Source organism: Corvus hawaiiensis, chromosome 5 (assembly GCF_020740725.1).
Source record: "Corvus hawaiiensis isolate bCorHaw1 chromosome 5, bCorHaw1.pri.cur, whole genome shotgun sequence".
Lineage (NCBI taxonomy): Eukaryota > Metazoa > Chordata > Aves > Passeriformes > Corvidae > Corvus > Corvus hawaiiensis.
Window position 1 is genome coordinate 73,937,676 of NC_063217.1, and position 15,191 is coordinate 73,952,866.

At 60.4% G+C, this 15,191-nt stretch overlaps 2 protein-coding genes and 1 long non-coding RNA gene across 3 annotated transcripts; 2 read left to right on the plus strand and 1 right to left on the minus strand.

Moving 5' to 3' along the window:
• The first annotated feature begins 1,721 nt into the window (after positions 1-1,721).
• On the plus strand, positions 1,722-5,951 carry BTC (betacellulin). Its single transcript, XM_048305086.1, has 6 exons — positions 1,722-1,797; positions 4,606-4,695; positions 4,946-5,063; positions 5,202-5,348; positions 5,647-5,754; positions 5,847-5,951. Exons 1-5 carry the CDS (start codon positions 1,722-1,724, stop codon positions 5,750-5,752), a joined length of 537 nt encoding a protein of 178 aa, XP_048161043.1. The 3' UTR covers positions 5,753-5,754; positions 5,847-5,951.
• A 3,566-nt stretch (positions 5,952-9,517) lies between these two features.
• Positions 9,518-14,172, minus strand: GC (GC vitamin D binding protein). Its single transcript, XM_048305087.1, has 12 exons — positions 14,049-14,172; positions 12,909-12,978; positions 12,345-12,477; positions 12,048-12,259; positions 11,717-11,849; positions 11,506-11,600; positions 11,109-11,238; positions 10,808-11,010; positions 10,399-10,531; positions 10,189-10,286; positions 9,876-10,008; positions 9,518-9,792 (listed from the first exon to the last, which is right to left on the minus strand). Exons 1-12 carry the CDS (start codon positions 14,155-14,157, stop codon positions 9,739-9,741), a joined length of 1,503 nt encoding a protein of 500 aa, XP_048161044.1. The 5' UTR covers positions 14,158-14,172; the 3' UTR covers positions 9,518-9,738.
• LOC125326628 lies at positions 12,413-15,055 on the plus strand. Its single transcript, XR_007203912.1, has 3 exons — positions 12,413-12,503; positions 12,865-13,004; positions 13,106-15,055. It is a non-coding gene; the product is annotated as an uncharacterized LOC125326628 (long non-coding RNA).
• The last annotated feature ends 136 nt before the right edge of the window (positions 15,056-15,191 follow it).

Sequence of the window (15,191 nt, forward strand, 5' to 3'; positions counted from 1 at the left end):
TCGTTGTTGTTGTTGATGGCGTTGCATGCTTCCATGGGCAGGAGTTTTTGGAGGGGAGCGCGGGGCTGGGCACAGCCGCTGCTCCTCACCGTGGCCTTGCGTGCCACCCGAGCCGGGTGTTGGGTGCCCGGGGCTGGGCTGTGGGAAGCCCGGAGCACCCCTGAGGGCCAGCAGCCTTGGCTCCAGCTGCCACCTGCTGGTCACCTCTGTCTGGTCCTCCCAGCACTGGTGGTCACCTCAGCAGAGCAGAGGACACATGGCCAGCGAGAGGTCCTTTTTTGGGGATGACTTCTGTCAGCACTTTCCCATTGCTACTGGGTATTGGAAACCATTGCCTCTGGTGACATCTTCCCTGAGTCTCCAGCTCTTTTAAAATCTCTTTAAAATGCTTTCCCCCACCAATTTTATCCAGATCTGAAGGATGCTGGAGGGAAACTTTTCTTTTGGTGGGCACAAGGATTTTTTTTTTGCCTGCTCCCTGCCTTTGCCCACCCCACCGGGCTGAAGCCCGCTCCTCTTGGGTGGCCCTGTGCCACATTTAGTTCGCTGGCCTTGCCCAAGTCCCCAGCAGAGCTTTTGCACCATCCCGGTGGTTTATCACACCCTGCCTGTTTTTGAGGGGCCGCTGGCAGGGAGCCGGGGTGGCCGTGAGCCGAGGGGACGGCGGTCCCGGTGTGCCGGAGCTTGCAGCAGGAATTTTTGGCTGGCCAGGGCCAAGGGAGCTTGCTCACCCCCTGGCCAGTGGCCAAATGGCATGGCTGGGTGGCTGCCAGCACTTGCATTAATAGCTGTCAGCTTGCGGTTTGAGGTCACCCGTTCTTTCCAGTCTTTCATTTCCACCTTAATTCGCGCCTGTAACAACCCGGGGCCGCGAGCAGCTCCTCCGTCCCTCCCTGCCTGCGCCCCTCTTTGCCGGGAGAAGCTCTTCTGCTTTGCTCGGAGCCGGGACAGCGCCAGCCCGTGGCACAGCATCCCTACTGAGCAACCCCAGATGGCAGGAGGGGACGTGCCAGCATCTGGGGGACACCTTCACCCCCGTGGGTCTCTTCTGTTCCTCAAGATGTCACTCAGGGAACCAGAAACCTCCTCCCACACACCCCGAGGCAAAAAGTACTCCCCGAGGCAAAAAGTACTCCCCGAGGCAAAAAGTACACCCCAAGGCCGGCTTGCAGAGGGCTTGTGCGAAGGCACAGCCCCTTGCAGAGTAATTTGGAACCGCCGTCATCCCCTGCCAAGGCCCTCGGGAGGGTGTTTTATAGCTGCTCGCTATGAATAAATCTCCATTTCCTAATCAAGCTGGCCAGGGATAAATGGCTTCGGGGAGGTGAGGCTGGACTTGGGTGCGCGCCCTCTGTCCTTGTGGAAAGGGGATCCCCGGAGCCCTGCTTGGAACCCAGGATGGCAGGATGGGGGATCCCTCTCGCCGCCAGGGATCTGGGATGAGGCATCTGCTTGACGCCTCCTGGCAGGACGGGGCCAGGCGTGGCTGGTGGGAGGTGGGACACGCGTGGGTGGGACACACGGGAGAGGACACCCGGGGAGGCACCGCCGCACCGCCAATGGATGGCTCCGGCGGGGTGGGAGCCGCGCAGCTGGACGAGGAGGAGGCGCAGGAGGAGGAGGAGGAAGAGAAGGAGGGCGGTGGTGCCCGAGCGGCCGCCCCCGTCCCGCCCCGCCGCAGCCGCCGGGCACCGGGCACCGGGCAGGCGGCGGCGGCGCGCATGGAGGCGGCGGCGGCGGCCCCGGCCCCGGGCGGCGGCCCCGGTACCCTGCTGCTCTGCCTGGCCCTCGCCTCCGGTAAGCACGGGGGTCCCCCTGCCCTGCCACCAGCCCGGTCCCGGGATACCCAGGGGCTGGCAGGGTGTTCCTCCCTGTCCCGGCCCGGCGCTCCCCGCCCCTGCACGGTGCTCCGCGTCCCTGCACGGTGTCACCTCCACTGTCCCAGCCCGATGTCACCCCCTGTGCCGGCACTATCCTCTTTCTGGTCCCGGTGCTGCCCCTATCCCATCCCGCTGCTTCCCGGTCCCAGGCTGATGATCCTGCACCTGCCTCCCGGTCCCATCCCGGTGCTCCCCCCTGCCTGTCCTGGTGCTCCCCCATCCCGTCCTGCTGCTCCCCTGGTCCCATTCTGCTGAACCCTTGTATCTCCCCTGTTACGCCCCATCCTGATGCTGGCCCTGTGCCATCCCAGTGTTGACCCTGGTGTTTCTCCAGTCCCATCCCAGTGACTCCCTGTGCCCCCCCGGACATGCCAGCCCTTCCCCTATGCCCAGCCTGGTTTTTATCCAGTCCTGTCCCTGGGCTCCCCCGTGTGTCCGCAGTTCCCATCCTGGAACTCCCCGCCATTCCAGTCCAGTGCTCCCCTTGCCTCTGAATCCCTGAATCTCTTGGGGCCAGCATGGGGGCCAGGCTGCCCTGGCTGGATCCTGGAGCAGGACTGGGATGCTTTTACCACCTGTTGATGGGACACTGCTCGTGGGTGCCTGAGTACCCACAGCCATCCTTGGCAGCGCCGGGAATGGGGGATGCTGGGGGCAGGGGGGCCAGTACCTATTCAGCAAGTGTGTGAGCATTCTCATGTTAGTTCCTAAGTTTTTGGGAGGCAGGAAGCTGCAGACAGGTGTCTGCTCATGGCTGCCAGGAAATAACCACAGATAGGGCTGTAAACTGACACCCTCCCTGGCAGAGAGTGCCAGCACTGGGATTTTGGGGGAGCTTTTCTCTCCGCAGGGAGCAGTTTGGGTTTGGCCCTTTGGCAGGGCTGGTGACAGCACTTGGCAAAACCTGCCAAACCTGTGCTGGCAGGAGGAAAATAAGGGTAGCAGACCTGTTTTGGGGCTGGTATGTCCCATCAGACCACGTCAATGTCCTGGGTGGTTGCTCTCCTGCAGTTTGGGCTTTCCTGGGAAAGCATGGGGGTGTTAACAGCAAAATAACCCAGTGTTTGGGATACTTCCCTGGGTTATCTCTGGCTGCTCAGGAAAGCGTGCAGTCCTAGATAGTGGAGCCAGTCTCCCCGTGCATCAAAGAGCTGAGGGTGTTTGCACCTGCGGCTTCTGGGTGCTGCGATCCGGCTGCGGGGGGGGCACAGCCTCCCTCCCTCTGGAGCTGGCGCTGCCACCAGGGCGGTCCTGCCAAGGGGCTGCCAGCCCGGAGGATGCCAGAACTCCGCATCTGGTTGCAATAAGGGTGGGGAGCTCAGCGTGGTGGGGATATTTCCATGCCGAGCTGTGAACTCGGTCACCGGGAGTGAAGTCAGCCTCCCTCCCTGCCCCGCCGCGTGCCCACGCCGCCCACAGCTGGATCCCGGGGGGCAGCCGCCCCATGGCTCATCCCTGGCTCCCGCCAGGCAGCTCCCACCCTGCGGCTGGGCCGGGCGGGGCGGTGGGCTCCTTTTCCTCCCCGCCGTGCTCTCTTGGAGCTCTGTTAGCCAAAGCACGTCATTAGCGCGATGGTGGCTATATATAGCCAGGAGGGACGTGTGTACTGGGAATGTCCCTGCCGTGGGATGGGGGGGACGCCGGAGGCTTGGCTGGGCAGCTCCCACTGCTGTTTCCAAGGTGCCGAAGGGCCGGATGAGGAAACAGGTAGCCCGAGACGAGGCTGCCGGGATCTGGCCGCGCAAACTCTCCCCTCTCTGGGAAGCCTCAAAGTGCACCCACCTCGGGGTGGCAACACCCCCGCCTCGGCGAGACACCTCCGCGGGAGCCACCCAGCACCCCGCCCCGTCAAGCAGGACCTGTCCCCAGCTCCCTGGGTGCCAGCACGGCGGGTGAATCCCTGGGGAGGGCCGGGCTGGGAGCGGGGCCGTGCTGAGTCAGTGCTGGTATGCCAGCGATCCAGTTACCGCCGCTGTGACGTGCCCGGCTCCGCCGCCTCTCGGTTTCACCCCGCGGCCACGGAGAGCGTGGTGGCCCCTTTCCTGGCCCAAGGAGACCTTAGAGCACCTTGCAGTGCTTAAAGGGGCTCCAAGAGAGCTGCAGAGGGACTTGTCACAAGGGCACGGAATGACAGGACAAAGGGGAACGGCTTTATACTGACAAAGGGCAGGTTTAGATTAGATATTGGGAAGGAATTCTTCCCTGTGAGGGTGGAGAGGCCCTGGCACAGATTACCCGGAGAAGCTGTTGCTGCCCCATCCCTGGAAGTGTCCAAGGCCAAATTGGACAGGGTTTGGAGCAACCTGGTGTGGTCCTTCTAGTGGAAGGTGTCCCTGCCCATGGCAGCAGGGTTGGAACAAGACGGACTTTACAGTCCCTTCCAGCCCAAACCAATCAGTGATTCCATGATCCCGGATCTCTCTGGGGATCCCTCCCTGCATCCTCCCTGGGCAGAGGAGCAGCTGGCTGGGCTGTGTGGTCCAAAATCCACCACGCTGGCTCCCAGACCTCCGTGCCCAGACCTCCGGGGGCGTTGGTGGGTGGAGGCAGCAGGCGGGGACCGGTTTTCCCTTCTCCTGACCCTGGGGAAAAGCTGATGCTGCCAGGCAAGGGGGGCCGTGGGCGCAGCTGCAGAGCCCACTGCCGGTCCCCTCCCTGTCGCTGTGGCGGGGCGGTGGTGGCGGTGCCGGGGCTTCCCCTCCGAGCTGCCTCCGCTGTGTTCCAGGCTTGGCATTCTTCGTGGGAGCCGACACCAACGTCACCGCCGGCCACGGCACGGAGGGGCTCACCTGCGGCAGCGCCAAGGGATGCACAGGTAAGGGGTGGGGTGTGAGGGTGCTCGGGAGAGCCGGAGGCGGCGGAAGGGAGCGGGAGAGCCGGTTTTGTCTAGCGTAGCCGTGTGGCATCCCTGGGCTGGGAAGCCAGGGACACCCGTGCTGGCAGCTGTTTGCAGCCGGCCGGGCTCGGAGCTGCTGCGCGGATGGAGCAGCTCCGGGATGCTGCTGCCTTCGGGCAGAGCTATCACCCACCCCTCCGGGGGAATTCTTCGTCCTTGTCACCCCCAGGGAACGGGACGCAGCTGCGGCGGCAGGGCCACTTCTCCCGGTGCCCGGAGGAGTACCAGCACTACTGCGTCAAAGGGAGGTGTCGCTTCCTCGTGGCCGAGCAGGCACCGGCTTGTGTGTAAGTCACCCCCGGTGGGGAGGCGGCGGCACGGGGTGGGATGCTGTGCCCGTCCTCTCCGGGAGAGCAGGATGAGGGGGACACGGAACCATGGCAGCTTTTGGGACCCCCCTCTGCCTCCCCTGTGCTGCGGGGCAGGTGCGAGCGAGGCTACACCGGTGCTCGCTGCGAGAGGGTGGATCTGTTCTACCTGCGAGGGGACCAGGGCCAGATCGTCATCATCTCCCTGATCGCCGCCATCGTCACCCTCATCATCCTCGTCGTCGGCATCTGCCTCTGCAGTCAGTACGTGGGGGAACGGGGCGGGAAGGGGAGCGGGAAGGGAAGGGAAGGGAAGGACAAATCCTGCCCAGCTCCACTGGCTCCAGGCAGGTTCAGTTTGGGCTGCCCCAGGCTGGTGGGGCATGGTTCTGCAGGTGCTGGGAGGTGCCTGGGACATCCCTTTGGGGCTGGAAACCAGGTGTGATCCCATATGGATCTTCTACAGGGTAAAAGCCGAGGGAGAGGGAGGAGCATCACTGCCACGTCTCATTCTGCCTCTTTTTTGTTTGTTTGTTTTTTATTATTTTTCCACCCTGTCAAGCCACTGTCGGAGGCAGCGTAGGAAGAGAAAGGCAGAAGAGATGGAGACATTAAACAAGGATTCACCTTCCAGAAGCGAAGACGTGCGGGAAACGGGCATCGCGTGAAGGTGCAGGGGACAGGGGGGGCGACCGGGCCGGTGTGACCGGATCCTCACACTGGGGTGGATGCTGAGGCCCATGGGCTCCGCTCTCTCCGCAGGAGCTCTCGGTACCTGCGGGCGGGTCCCGGACGGCAGCACCGGCTGGCTCCATGGGCGAGGGCTAAAACGTGCAGCGGCTTGAATAAAGGGGTGACGGAAAGGTGTCCGCGTGTCGCCAGTGTCCTTGGGGCGCGGGTGGCGGTACCGGCGGGGCTGGGCGCGGGGCGGCCCGGCTGCGACACCCGCGCTGCCCACGCGAGGGCGCCACCACCGCGGCGCCTCCCGCTCCCGGACCCGCTCCCGGCTCCCGCTCCCGGCTCCCGCTCCCGGCTCCCGCTCCCGGCTCCCGCTCCCGGACCCGCTCCCGGCTCCCGCTCTCGGCTCCCGCTCCCGGCTCCAGAGGCTCTGCCGGGCTCGGGGTCCCGTTCCGGGTGGCATAAGGGCTGTGCTGGAGCTGCTCCCACTGCCACCGCCGCGTGTCCCCGCAGGCACCGAGCCGAGCTCAGCGCCCCGGGCGCTCTCCCGGTTCCCCGGGGCTCCTCCGGAGCGGCTCCCATCCCGGCGGGAGAGAGCGGGGGCGTCTCGGTGGCCCGGTGCGGGTCAGGGTGAGGGAAACCGGGCAAAACTGGTGGAAAACAGGTTGAGAAGCGGGGCAAAACTGGGCCAAGCGGAGCCGTTCGCTCCCGTCTCCCCGCGCTGTGAGCTCCGGTGCCCGGGAGGCGCTGCCCGGAGCGGCGGTCCGGACCCTGCCCAGGGAGCCACAGGTGATGTTTTGTTTCCCTCCCTCGGCGCGGGACCCGCTGGGGGTTCCCGTGACTCTGACAGTGGGTTTTGGCACTGACCCTCTGGGAGGGAGCAGCAGCAGCATCCCGGGATGAGGACGGGTGTCCCTGCTATCTCCTACCCTGTACTCCGGGAGATGGGGACCTGGTGGAGCCGGGGGTCCCCCGCAGCTCCCAATTCCCGCCACGGGACCGGCTCCCTCTCGAACCGCGGCCTGGTGAGCGGCCACGGGGGCTCTGCATGCCGCGTCTCCCACCCGCTACGGGGGACACTGGGAGCAGGTGGGGCTGGAGTCTCCCGGGGGAGCCGATGGCCCCTCCTGCCACCGGGCTCCGTTCTCCCGGCACGGGCACCGGCTGGTTTCCTCTGCCCAGGTCTCTGCCAGAGCACGACAGACCCCTCCAGCCTGGCACGGGCTTTGCCAGGGATAGGATGAGCTCGAACTGGTGAGTATGGGAGCACTACTGGGGAAACTGGTTTGCACTGAGGTCCAGCCCTCTGTTCCTGCCTGGTGTCATGTTTGACTGGCCATGGATGCTTGGGAGCTGGAGCTGGCAGCATCAGGTGCTGCAGTGGGGGATCGGGGGTAGCTCTGGGGCTGTGTAAAGCCCTGCTGTGACTGAAAACCTCCTTTTTCAGCTCAAACCGTGCCATGGTGAGAGCAGAGGCAACACCAGGGATCTGCATCGGTTCCTGCAGCCCCGTCGGTGAGACAGTGATTCCAGCTGGATACGGGGGACAATGACCACCCCGGTGGTGCCAGTCCCTTGGGAGGTGTTGGTGCCCAGGCACCGCCCTGTGGCTGTGGAAGGCTCATCCCAGCGCCCAGGCAAGGAGCATGGCCCTGAGGCACCAAGGGACATTTTTTTGGGCACCTACTTCACCAGGGTCCAGGATGGGGGAATGGATTATGGATTCCATGCAGCTGCTGGAAGCCCTGGTGTGAGCTGAGTGGCACTGGCAGCACCTGTGAGCTGATCCCCCCATATAAATGGCTGTTTAGCTGCAGGCTTTGCTGGGCCTGCCTGTGGGGAGTTAAGCCAAGAGAAAAATGCTTGCTGCTCCTTTTGGGAACGTGTTGTACACAGTCTGGGGGACAAATAAAATTTAACGGAGGTATGAGCCTTTTTTCTGTCTGTTTTTTGGGTGGTTGAAGTGGATGGCTGGGATGCTGCTGGCCCAAAAGGCCTGGGAAAGCCAGGCACTGGGAAATCAAGCAGCTCTGCAGGTCTCAGAGGTGGATAAAACTAATACTTTCAATAATTTTTAAAATGCTTTTATGGAGCACTGGCCAGGTCAGTGTTGGAGCTGTTTTATTCAGTGTGGGTTTTCAGTACCTCGAGTAATTCCCATCGGGCTTTTCCCAATGCAGCCCTACATTCCCTGGTTGTAACGAGGTGATGGTTCCCTGGAATTCCTGCATCACTGTTGAATTCCTGCTGTAACCTGATGAGTGCCTGGGGAGCAGACAGACCAGATAGGATGTGTTGTGCTGAGCAACAAGGATGGGGATTTGAAAAAAAAAAACAAACCCCAAACAACTAAGTCAGGAACTTTGCTGCTTCCTCTACATTTTTGGGAATGGCTTAGAGAGCTGGTGGGCTGAAAAGACAGGAGGTGAATCCACCTCGTGTCTATCACAGTGCTGAGGGCAGGAAGAAGGAGAGCTGGAAAATAAAATTAAAAAAAAAATCCCTGGTACAACAGAGAGTGGAAAAGCCAAGCGGTTTATGCCCATGCTGGCAAAGGGCTGGATGGAATCCCTGGGGAGGAGATGCTGGCTGGCATCAGGCAGGAGCAGCCTGAACTTTCTCAGGAATCTGCTGGTTTTAGTAAGAGAATTGTGATTTGTGTTGTTTTGAACAGCAGTTGAGTATTTTTGGGTGGCTTTTCCCCCCATAAGCAGTGATGGTGTCACACAGCAGAGATCTCCTTGGCTGGCTTAATGGCATTTCTCCAGTTTTCCTTGGAATCCCAGAAGGTCGCAGTAATTGTTAGCCCTTACCCTGCACATCCAGAATTTGAAGGATGCAAGGGTGAGTACAGGAGTGAGATGTGGGTCACTCACCCCAACAGAACAAGGTGAAACCCAACTTATTAATTGGAAAGAATTAGAAATTAATATTTTGGAAAATAAATGCCAAAGGCAGGCTGTAACATGAGGGTGGTGGGTGGATCCAGTGGCTGGGCATCAGTGGTTTGCTGCTCCATTGCAGCAGGTCCAGTCCCAGCTCAGTGGGATCCCTGGGGGAAAAAAACCCCCAAAACTAAGTTGTCTTTTCTGTCTAGTTCGGTACCCCAAAATAAGAGGGGCTCTGGCAGGAGATGGACAGGGGCCCTGCCAGCCAAATCCATCTTGTTTCTCACACTACAGGGAAACTCAGGAGTGATCCAGGGGCTGCCAACGCTGCCCTGGATCACTGTGGAGTCCTGTCTCTAACGGGAAGTTCTTGGGTTTGGCTCTGTTTTATCGCTCTGGTTCATCTCTGCGCACTCAGGTGTCCTTATTTGCTTCCCTTGGTGTATTTGTTGTACACAAAGCTGCCACATTTGGGCTCGGGGGATTCTCCTGTTGTTTTCTGGGCTGGGTTTGCCATCCTCCTGCCTCCCAACCCGGGGCTGCTTCGTCCGTAGCACCCCCAAAATCCTGCCCGTGCTGGGGAGGGCTCGCCTGGGCAGGTGGGGAGGCTGCAGGGGGGGCTGGGGGTGCCCAGGGCCCCCTCTCAGGTGAGGGGCTGTTGCCTCCAGGTACCTGAATACCCCAGTCCCCACAGACCGCTGTCTTTGAGGGTATTTGAGGAGGCTTTTCACTGGTTTTGCTCAGTTTTTTCGAGCTTTATCTCCCAGGATCAGGGCTGGGACCTCTTCCTGCCTGTGGAGGCGCAGCTGTGCCCCTTTCCCACCCTCCCCACCGCCCCGAGGGTGCAGAAAGCCGTTCCAGCAGCAGTGAGGGGACTGTTCTTGTCTTTATTTTGGCTGCAGGAGTACAAGGGCGGCAGGGAGCTGTGGGCTCGGTGACACCTTCCATCTGCCGGACGGCCTCCAGCCCCGCTCCCTCGTGCTCCCTTCCGATGTCCCCCGCTCCTGTGTGTGCGCAGAGCTCAGCCTCGTGGTCCCCTCCATCCGTGCACGCCTGGAGAAGCGATCCCTGCTGCCGGCACCAGCCCCCTATCCCAGCAGGCAGGACTCCTGCTTGCACACTTCTCCCAGCCCCGAGCTCACCTGGAAAAGGAGGGAAGAGCCGAGGGGCAGCCCCGGTGTGGGGTCTGGCCCCGCAGCAGCGCAGGGAGCGGGGGGGGCCGTACCTTGGAAGCGCAGAGGAGCGGGGGAGAGTCCGGGAGGCAGCAGGTGGAGGCGAAGGACACTCGCTGCTCCAAGAGCCGCTCCAGCTGCGGCGGGCTGGCCTCGGGCTCCGTCTGCGTCAGGCTCTCCCGCAGCCTGCGGCGTGGGGAGCGGGGTTACAGCGGGACCCGCGCCGTTCCAGACCCACGCGGCTTTTGGGGAGGGGGGACGCACGCGTGGGTGGCTCCGTTTTGCATCCTCAACATTTTGGACGGATTTTGATTGCATCCACTGATCCAGGTGGGGTTTTTTTGAGGGGGGAAGGCAAAGGCTTACCTCTTCTTGAACTCAAGGAAAGGCAGCTTGTTGTACTGCCCGCAGAGCTGGCTGGCCTTTTCCACCAAGGGCGGCAGCTCTGCTTCCATCTGCTTGCGCTGGGGGAACAGTGTGGGTGTCACCAGGCTGGGAAAAGCCTCTGCAGGGATTTGGGAAACACGGGGATGAGGGGCAACAGGATGAGCCCCCAGAGCCCCCTCCACCACTCACCTTGCTGTCCAAACAAGCAGAGGGGTCCTTGGTGGAGCAGCATTCCCCCTGGACTTTCCCAAAGGAGTCGTAGAGCTTGGCAAGAACAGCGTCAGGGAGGCTGGGATGCCTCCGTGCCAGCTCAAACAGGGACCTGGAGCGGGAAAACGAAGGGTCATGTGAGGTTTTATTATGGGCGCTGCTCAGAACGGGATGGGGGCTGCTTTTGGCATCTTTGTGCAGTCCCTGGGGCTGCCTGGTGGTACAAATTCACCTGAGGGAATTGAGGATGCTCCCCTGCTTATCCCCATAATAACCAAAGCATGTAACAGGGTCAGGAACTGCTTGGACTTGATGATCTTAGGAGTCTTTTCCAACCTAAATGGTTCTATTCCATGACTGCACCCTGGCTGCCACGGGTACCACTCACCTGGTGGCATGGAGAGCCCCCTCCTTGCCACACAGCTCCTTGCTGGTCGGCTCTGATGCCTCTGGCAGCTTGGGAGCCGGCGCTGGGGGCAAGGCCAGGATGCAGAAATGGTTTTCCATCAGGTTTTTCCCCTTGCAGCAGTCGGCAAAGCGCCCGTCCCGGGCCGATAGCGCGGCGCAGACTTTGGCCGTGTGCTCCAACAGCTACAGAGAGGAAGCAGGGGATGTGCAGGTCCCCTCACCTCCCTGAGCTCCTGCTGGGACTCAGGAGCTGGTTTGGGCTGGGCTCCAGCCTCCCCTACCTTCTTCTGCATGCAGTCCTCGGCCACCGAGTCACAGCACTGGGAAGACACCTCAGCAGCGTCTTCTGCCAGGGGAAGAAGGTCCTCGAAGGAAGCAGTGGGAATCTTCTGAGCCAGTGAGGCCAGGTAGCTGGGGAGCACAGGGTGTGTGGGGGCTCAGGGGACTCGGGTCCCCCTTCCCAGGAAACAGCTCTGAGCAGGAGTGAGGGAGGAAGGGATGGGGAGCACAGGGCTTGCTCTGCGCCTGTGCTGTGCACGGAGCATCTCCAGGGATTGACACCAGAACTAAAGCTTATATTTCTGAATGCTGCCTGCCAACAGGATCTGCAGCAGGAGAGAGGAACCCCCTCCCAGCCCAGCCCCTGTTCCAGGACGGAAAGGCCATTGCCCCCTGTACCTGAAGCTGACTTTGTCCTTCCCATACACCGAGAAGCGGGAGCAAATCCGGTTTGACGTCAGGGTGAGTAGGGAGAGGGTTTTCCTCTCCAGTTTCTGCCACAAAAAGAGAATGGAAATGTCCTCCTCTTCCCAGGGCCATTAGCACAGTGCTCGCCTGGCTCCCTGGGTAGTGAGGATGGGGGCGAGCCTCACTCTCCAAAGGGTCTCACCTCCTTCAGGAAGCAGGCAGTGGGTGCAGGGGAGATGCAGCAGGTGGAGACCATGGAGAGGAAGGTCCTGGTGGAGCCCAGGAGCACAGGCAGGGGAGCCTGGCTGTAGCTGCTGGAGTACTCGTACAGAAACCTGCGGCAGAGGTGGGATAAGGAGACCAACCGCCTTGGGATCAGGGGATTGGGAGCAGAAGTGGCGTTTGGAGGTGTGTTAGGGTTGTCCAGGGATGGGAGCCCTCTCCAGGTGCCACCTCAAGCTGTGAGCTCATGGCACTGGCCGGTGCCAGCGCCCACCTGGGCTCAGTGGGATGCTATCCCCACCCTGGCTCACCTATCCGCAAATTCCCTGGGATCCTGCCGGAAGGCCTGGCAGAGCTCCTTGTCGGAGGGCTGGAGGTACTGGGGCAGCGGCTGAGGCGGGTGCCGCAGGGCAGCCAGGCACAGCTTCCGCTCCAGCCCCTCATGGGCACAGCACGCGGCCGTGCCGGGATGCGCCGGGAAGGGCGAGTCCGCACTGCAGGATTTGACCGATAGGGCCGTGGACTGCGGGAGGGAGAGGACATTATGGCCACCCTGTCCCATCCCAGCTCCGGTTTGGGGTCCATTACCCGTTTTTGGTCAGCCTCACCCCGGCATCGTAGCAGGAGGGGTCAGCCCCGTCGGCACAGCAGGTCTCGGCCAGGGAGACGATGTCCCGGACGAGGTGGCCGATCTCCTCGAAGGTGCCATTGGAATATTTCCGGCTGTTGGCGATGATGGTCCTGGGAGCGAGGACAGGGAGAGCCAGGTGAGCCTTTCTCTTCAATCAAAAATCATGTTACAGCACTGCTCTGCCCAAATGGGGTTTAACACTGCTGGCTGTGGTGCTGCAAGAAATAACAGCATATTCCTTGGAAAACAGCCAGGAAAGAATTGGAACAGCTTCCAGACTGGGGGCTGCCACTTACAGGGGATTATGTGTCAGCTCTGCTAGAATTCCTAATTATTAAAACTTAATCTGTTTTGAGGAATTCAACAAAGAATTAAACTTTTCTCCTGCGAAGAGCAATCAGAGACGAGGGGTTGAATTGCATCTCCCCTTTTGGGTGACTTGAATCCATCTTCCCTTTTCCAAGATTTCTATTTACTGTTTTTTGTTCTTGGCTCAGGTGCCAAGCATCCTGGGAGGGCACCAGCAGCAGGAGGTACCTACAGGGTTCGGAAGTTCTCCTTCCCCAGCATCCTGTACTCCTGGCAGACTTTCTCCCGGACATAAGCTCTCCCTGAAAGTGCAGGAGAAGGAGGAATTGTGAGTAGGGAACAAGGAATGCTCTGCCACCACGGAACACAATGCTTTATTCACTGGAGGTTTGCTCTTCTTTTCACTCCATTACTTCTTTTTCCAAGTAGGATTTGGCGGTCCCTGGGGAGACGTTGGCACAGCCGGTATGCGAGAAGCATCCCTGGTATCCAGGCTGCTGTTCCAGCTGTGCAGCCAGGGAAAGGGGCAGGGAGAAAACCCGCTCTGGAGCTGGGAGAGCTACAGGTAAATCACATGGTAGTTTTTGAGTATGGAATATGTGGGCTTGGTTTTTCTGGCAGGGCTGGGAGCTCTGGGGCTGGGTCCACGGAGCAGCCAGCATGAAGACATTCCCAGCAATGCTCTGATCCCTAGAAAAATGCGATCGATTTGTGCTACAGACTCTGTGGGGCCAGACTTTGGCACCAGCAGGGTAAACACTGATATCGGTGTTTCCTGGGATTACAGTGTGGGGCAGGGTGACCTCCACAAAATCCAGGGGTTTGGGCCAGGCCACTGAGGGTGACATCACTCTGGTGGGAAGGGAGAGTTGCCAAAAAGGGGAAGCCATGGGAGAGGCAGGTCTCTTTCCTGGCAGGAACGTCGGCTGTCGGTCCCAGCTTGTGGCATTTCTGTTCACTTCCAGAAAGCGGTGTGGGAGAGAGGTAAATTTTAGGTGTTTTTTGGCAGGTGGGTGATTCCCTGTGGAGCTGGGAAGACAGCAAAGGGCGGCAGAGCATCGTTTCCATCAAGGGGGGAGCTTACAGAGGAATGGTGTTTATCGAGGGGGCAGGAAATGCTGTTTTCCTTCAGAAGGAGGAGCCGATCCCTGAAGCTCTGTCCTCTCCCCCTCCCACCTCCTCCAGCATCACCCCCAAGGGGCATCCTGGATACCGAACCATCCTCCCACCCCTCCCTTTCCTCTCTGGTCCTGCCCAGCGGTTTGGCTGCAGGCTGGGGAGAGGGGAGGCCACCGGAAACCACTGGAACTGAGGCCCCAGCCCCGTGCCCCTCATCCCAGGGGCCAGCAAAGCCCCAGGATCACGGCCTTACCTCGGTGTGCCGCCTGCGCGGTGGCCAAGAGGAGCAGCAGGGCCAGAGCTGCCCTCATGTTGGAGCTGGCTCCCCTCCTCCTGCCGGGATGCAGCACCGGGAATCCCATCCCGCTGTTTATATGGGGGCAGTGTCAGCAGCCGGGAGAATGATTAATCCCAGAGGGCAAGCATCCTTGGCCTGCCTCCTGGGGCCTGGGTGCCGGCGCTGCCGAAATCCAACCAGTTTAAATCATTAACTTGGGAAAACAGGGATGGGTGGCCATGAAACCTCAGGATCTGTGAAGGATGCTGGGAGCAACGTGAGTGACAAGAGGAGAAAACACATTCAGTGCACCCTGTGAGTGCAAAGCTCTGTGTACTCGGGACAATATCTGATCCTGAGGAAGGAGCCACACTTTTTTGTGGATGCCAGCACACCAAACCTGCTGGTGCTGCTGGGAAATGCTGGCTGTTATCCCGAGAAGCTCCAGCTGTCCACATCAGGTTTCAGTCCTGCCACTGCTAGGTTGGGGTCTCTGGCCTTGCAACCCGAGCCCACATTTCTGCTGGGAGTGTTTGTAGAGCTCTGTGGGGTCTCCCTACACTGCAGCTTTCCCTTTGTCCTTAGAAAAATGAAAATTCAACATGTTATCATCTGTAGGGTCCAAAGACAAATCTAGGAAGAGGAGAAGGTCCAGCTGAAGTGATCTTCACTGGTCCTGCCTGGGGAATAGAGGAGAGGGAAGCAAATATGGAGGGGATGGAGATCCAACTGCTGCAGTGAGACCCCTGGCCCCCAAATCTGCTCAGCTTCCCCATGCACCGTGCACTTCCCTTGAGAGCAGATGTTCCCTCTCAGAGGGATGAAGACAGAGGTGGTTTTTATGGAAGAACTCAACTTTTTCTCCCAGTGGTCTGCACTGTGAGCTGCAGCTTGGAACCAGATCCTGCCAATGCAGGAGATTAACAATGCCCTGTTCTCGATGTTTTATGTATGAAAGGTGAAAATAAATAATTAGGAACTAATGGAATGGGCTCTGCTCCTGGAAAAACTCTCCTGGATGAACTCTTCCTGTCCTGCTTTCATGTCGTGGCCGGGGTCGCTGGGGCTCAGCGCTCACGGCCGCTCTCGGTGCCGGTGGGAGCCCCCCGCCCTGCCCGT

What these genes read in the sequence shown, in the direction of transcription:
- GC (XM_048305087.1), bottom strand. Translation starts at nt 14,157, where the DNA reads ATGGGATTCCCGGTGCTGCATCCCGGCAGGAGGAGGGGAGCCAGCTCC. An exon ending in CTGCCTGCTTCCTGAAGGAG is followed by an intron (nt 11,601 to 11,716) that starts GTGAGACCCTTT and finishes TTTTTGTGGCAG; the next exon opens with AAACTGGAGAGGAAAACCCT. An exon ending in AGGACTGCATGCAGAAGAAG is followed by an intron (nt 11,011 to 11,108) that starts GTAGGGGAGGCT and finishes TCCTCTCTGTAG; the next exon opens with CTGTTGGAGCACACGGCCAA.
- BTC (XM_048305086.1), top strand. Translation starts at nt 1,722, where the DNA reads ATGGAGGCGGCGGCGGCGGCCCCGGCCCCGGGCGGCGGCCCCGGTACC. An exon ending in GAGCAGGCACCGGCTTGTGT is followed by an intron (nt 5,064 to 5,201) that starts GTAAGTCACCCC and finishes GCTGCGGGGCAG; the next exon opens with GTGCGAGCGAGGCTACACCG. An exon ending in GGCATCTGCCTCTGCAGTCA is followed by an intron (nt 5,349 to 5,646) that starts GTACGTGGGGGA and finishes CACCCTGTCAAG; the next exon opens with CCACTGTCGGAGGCAGCGTA.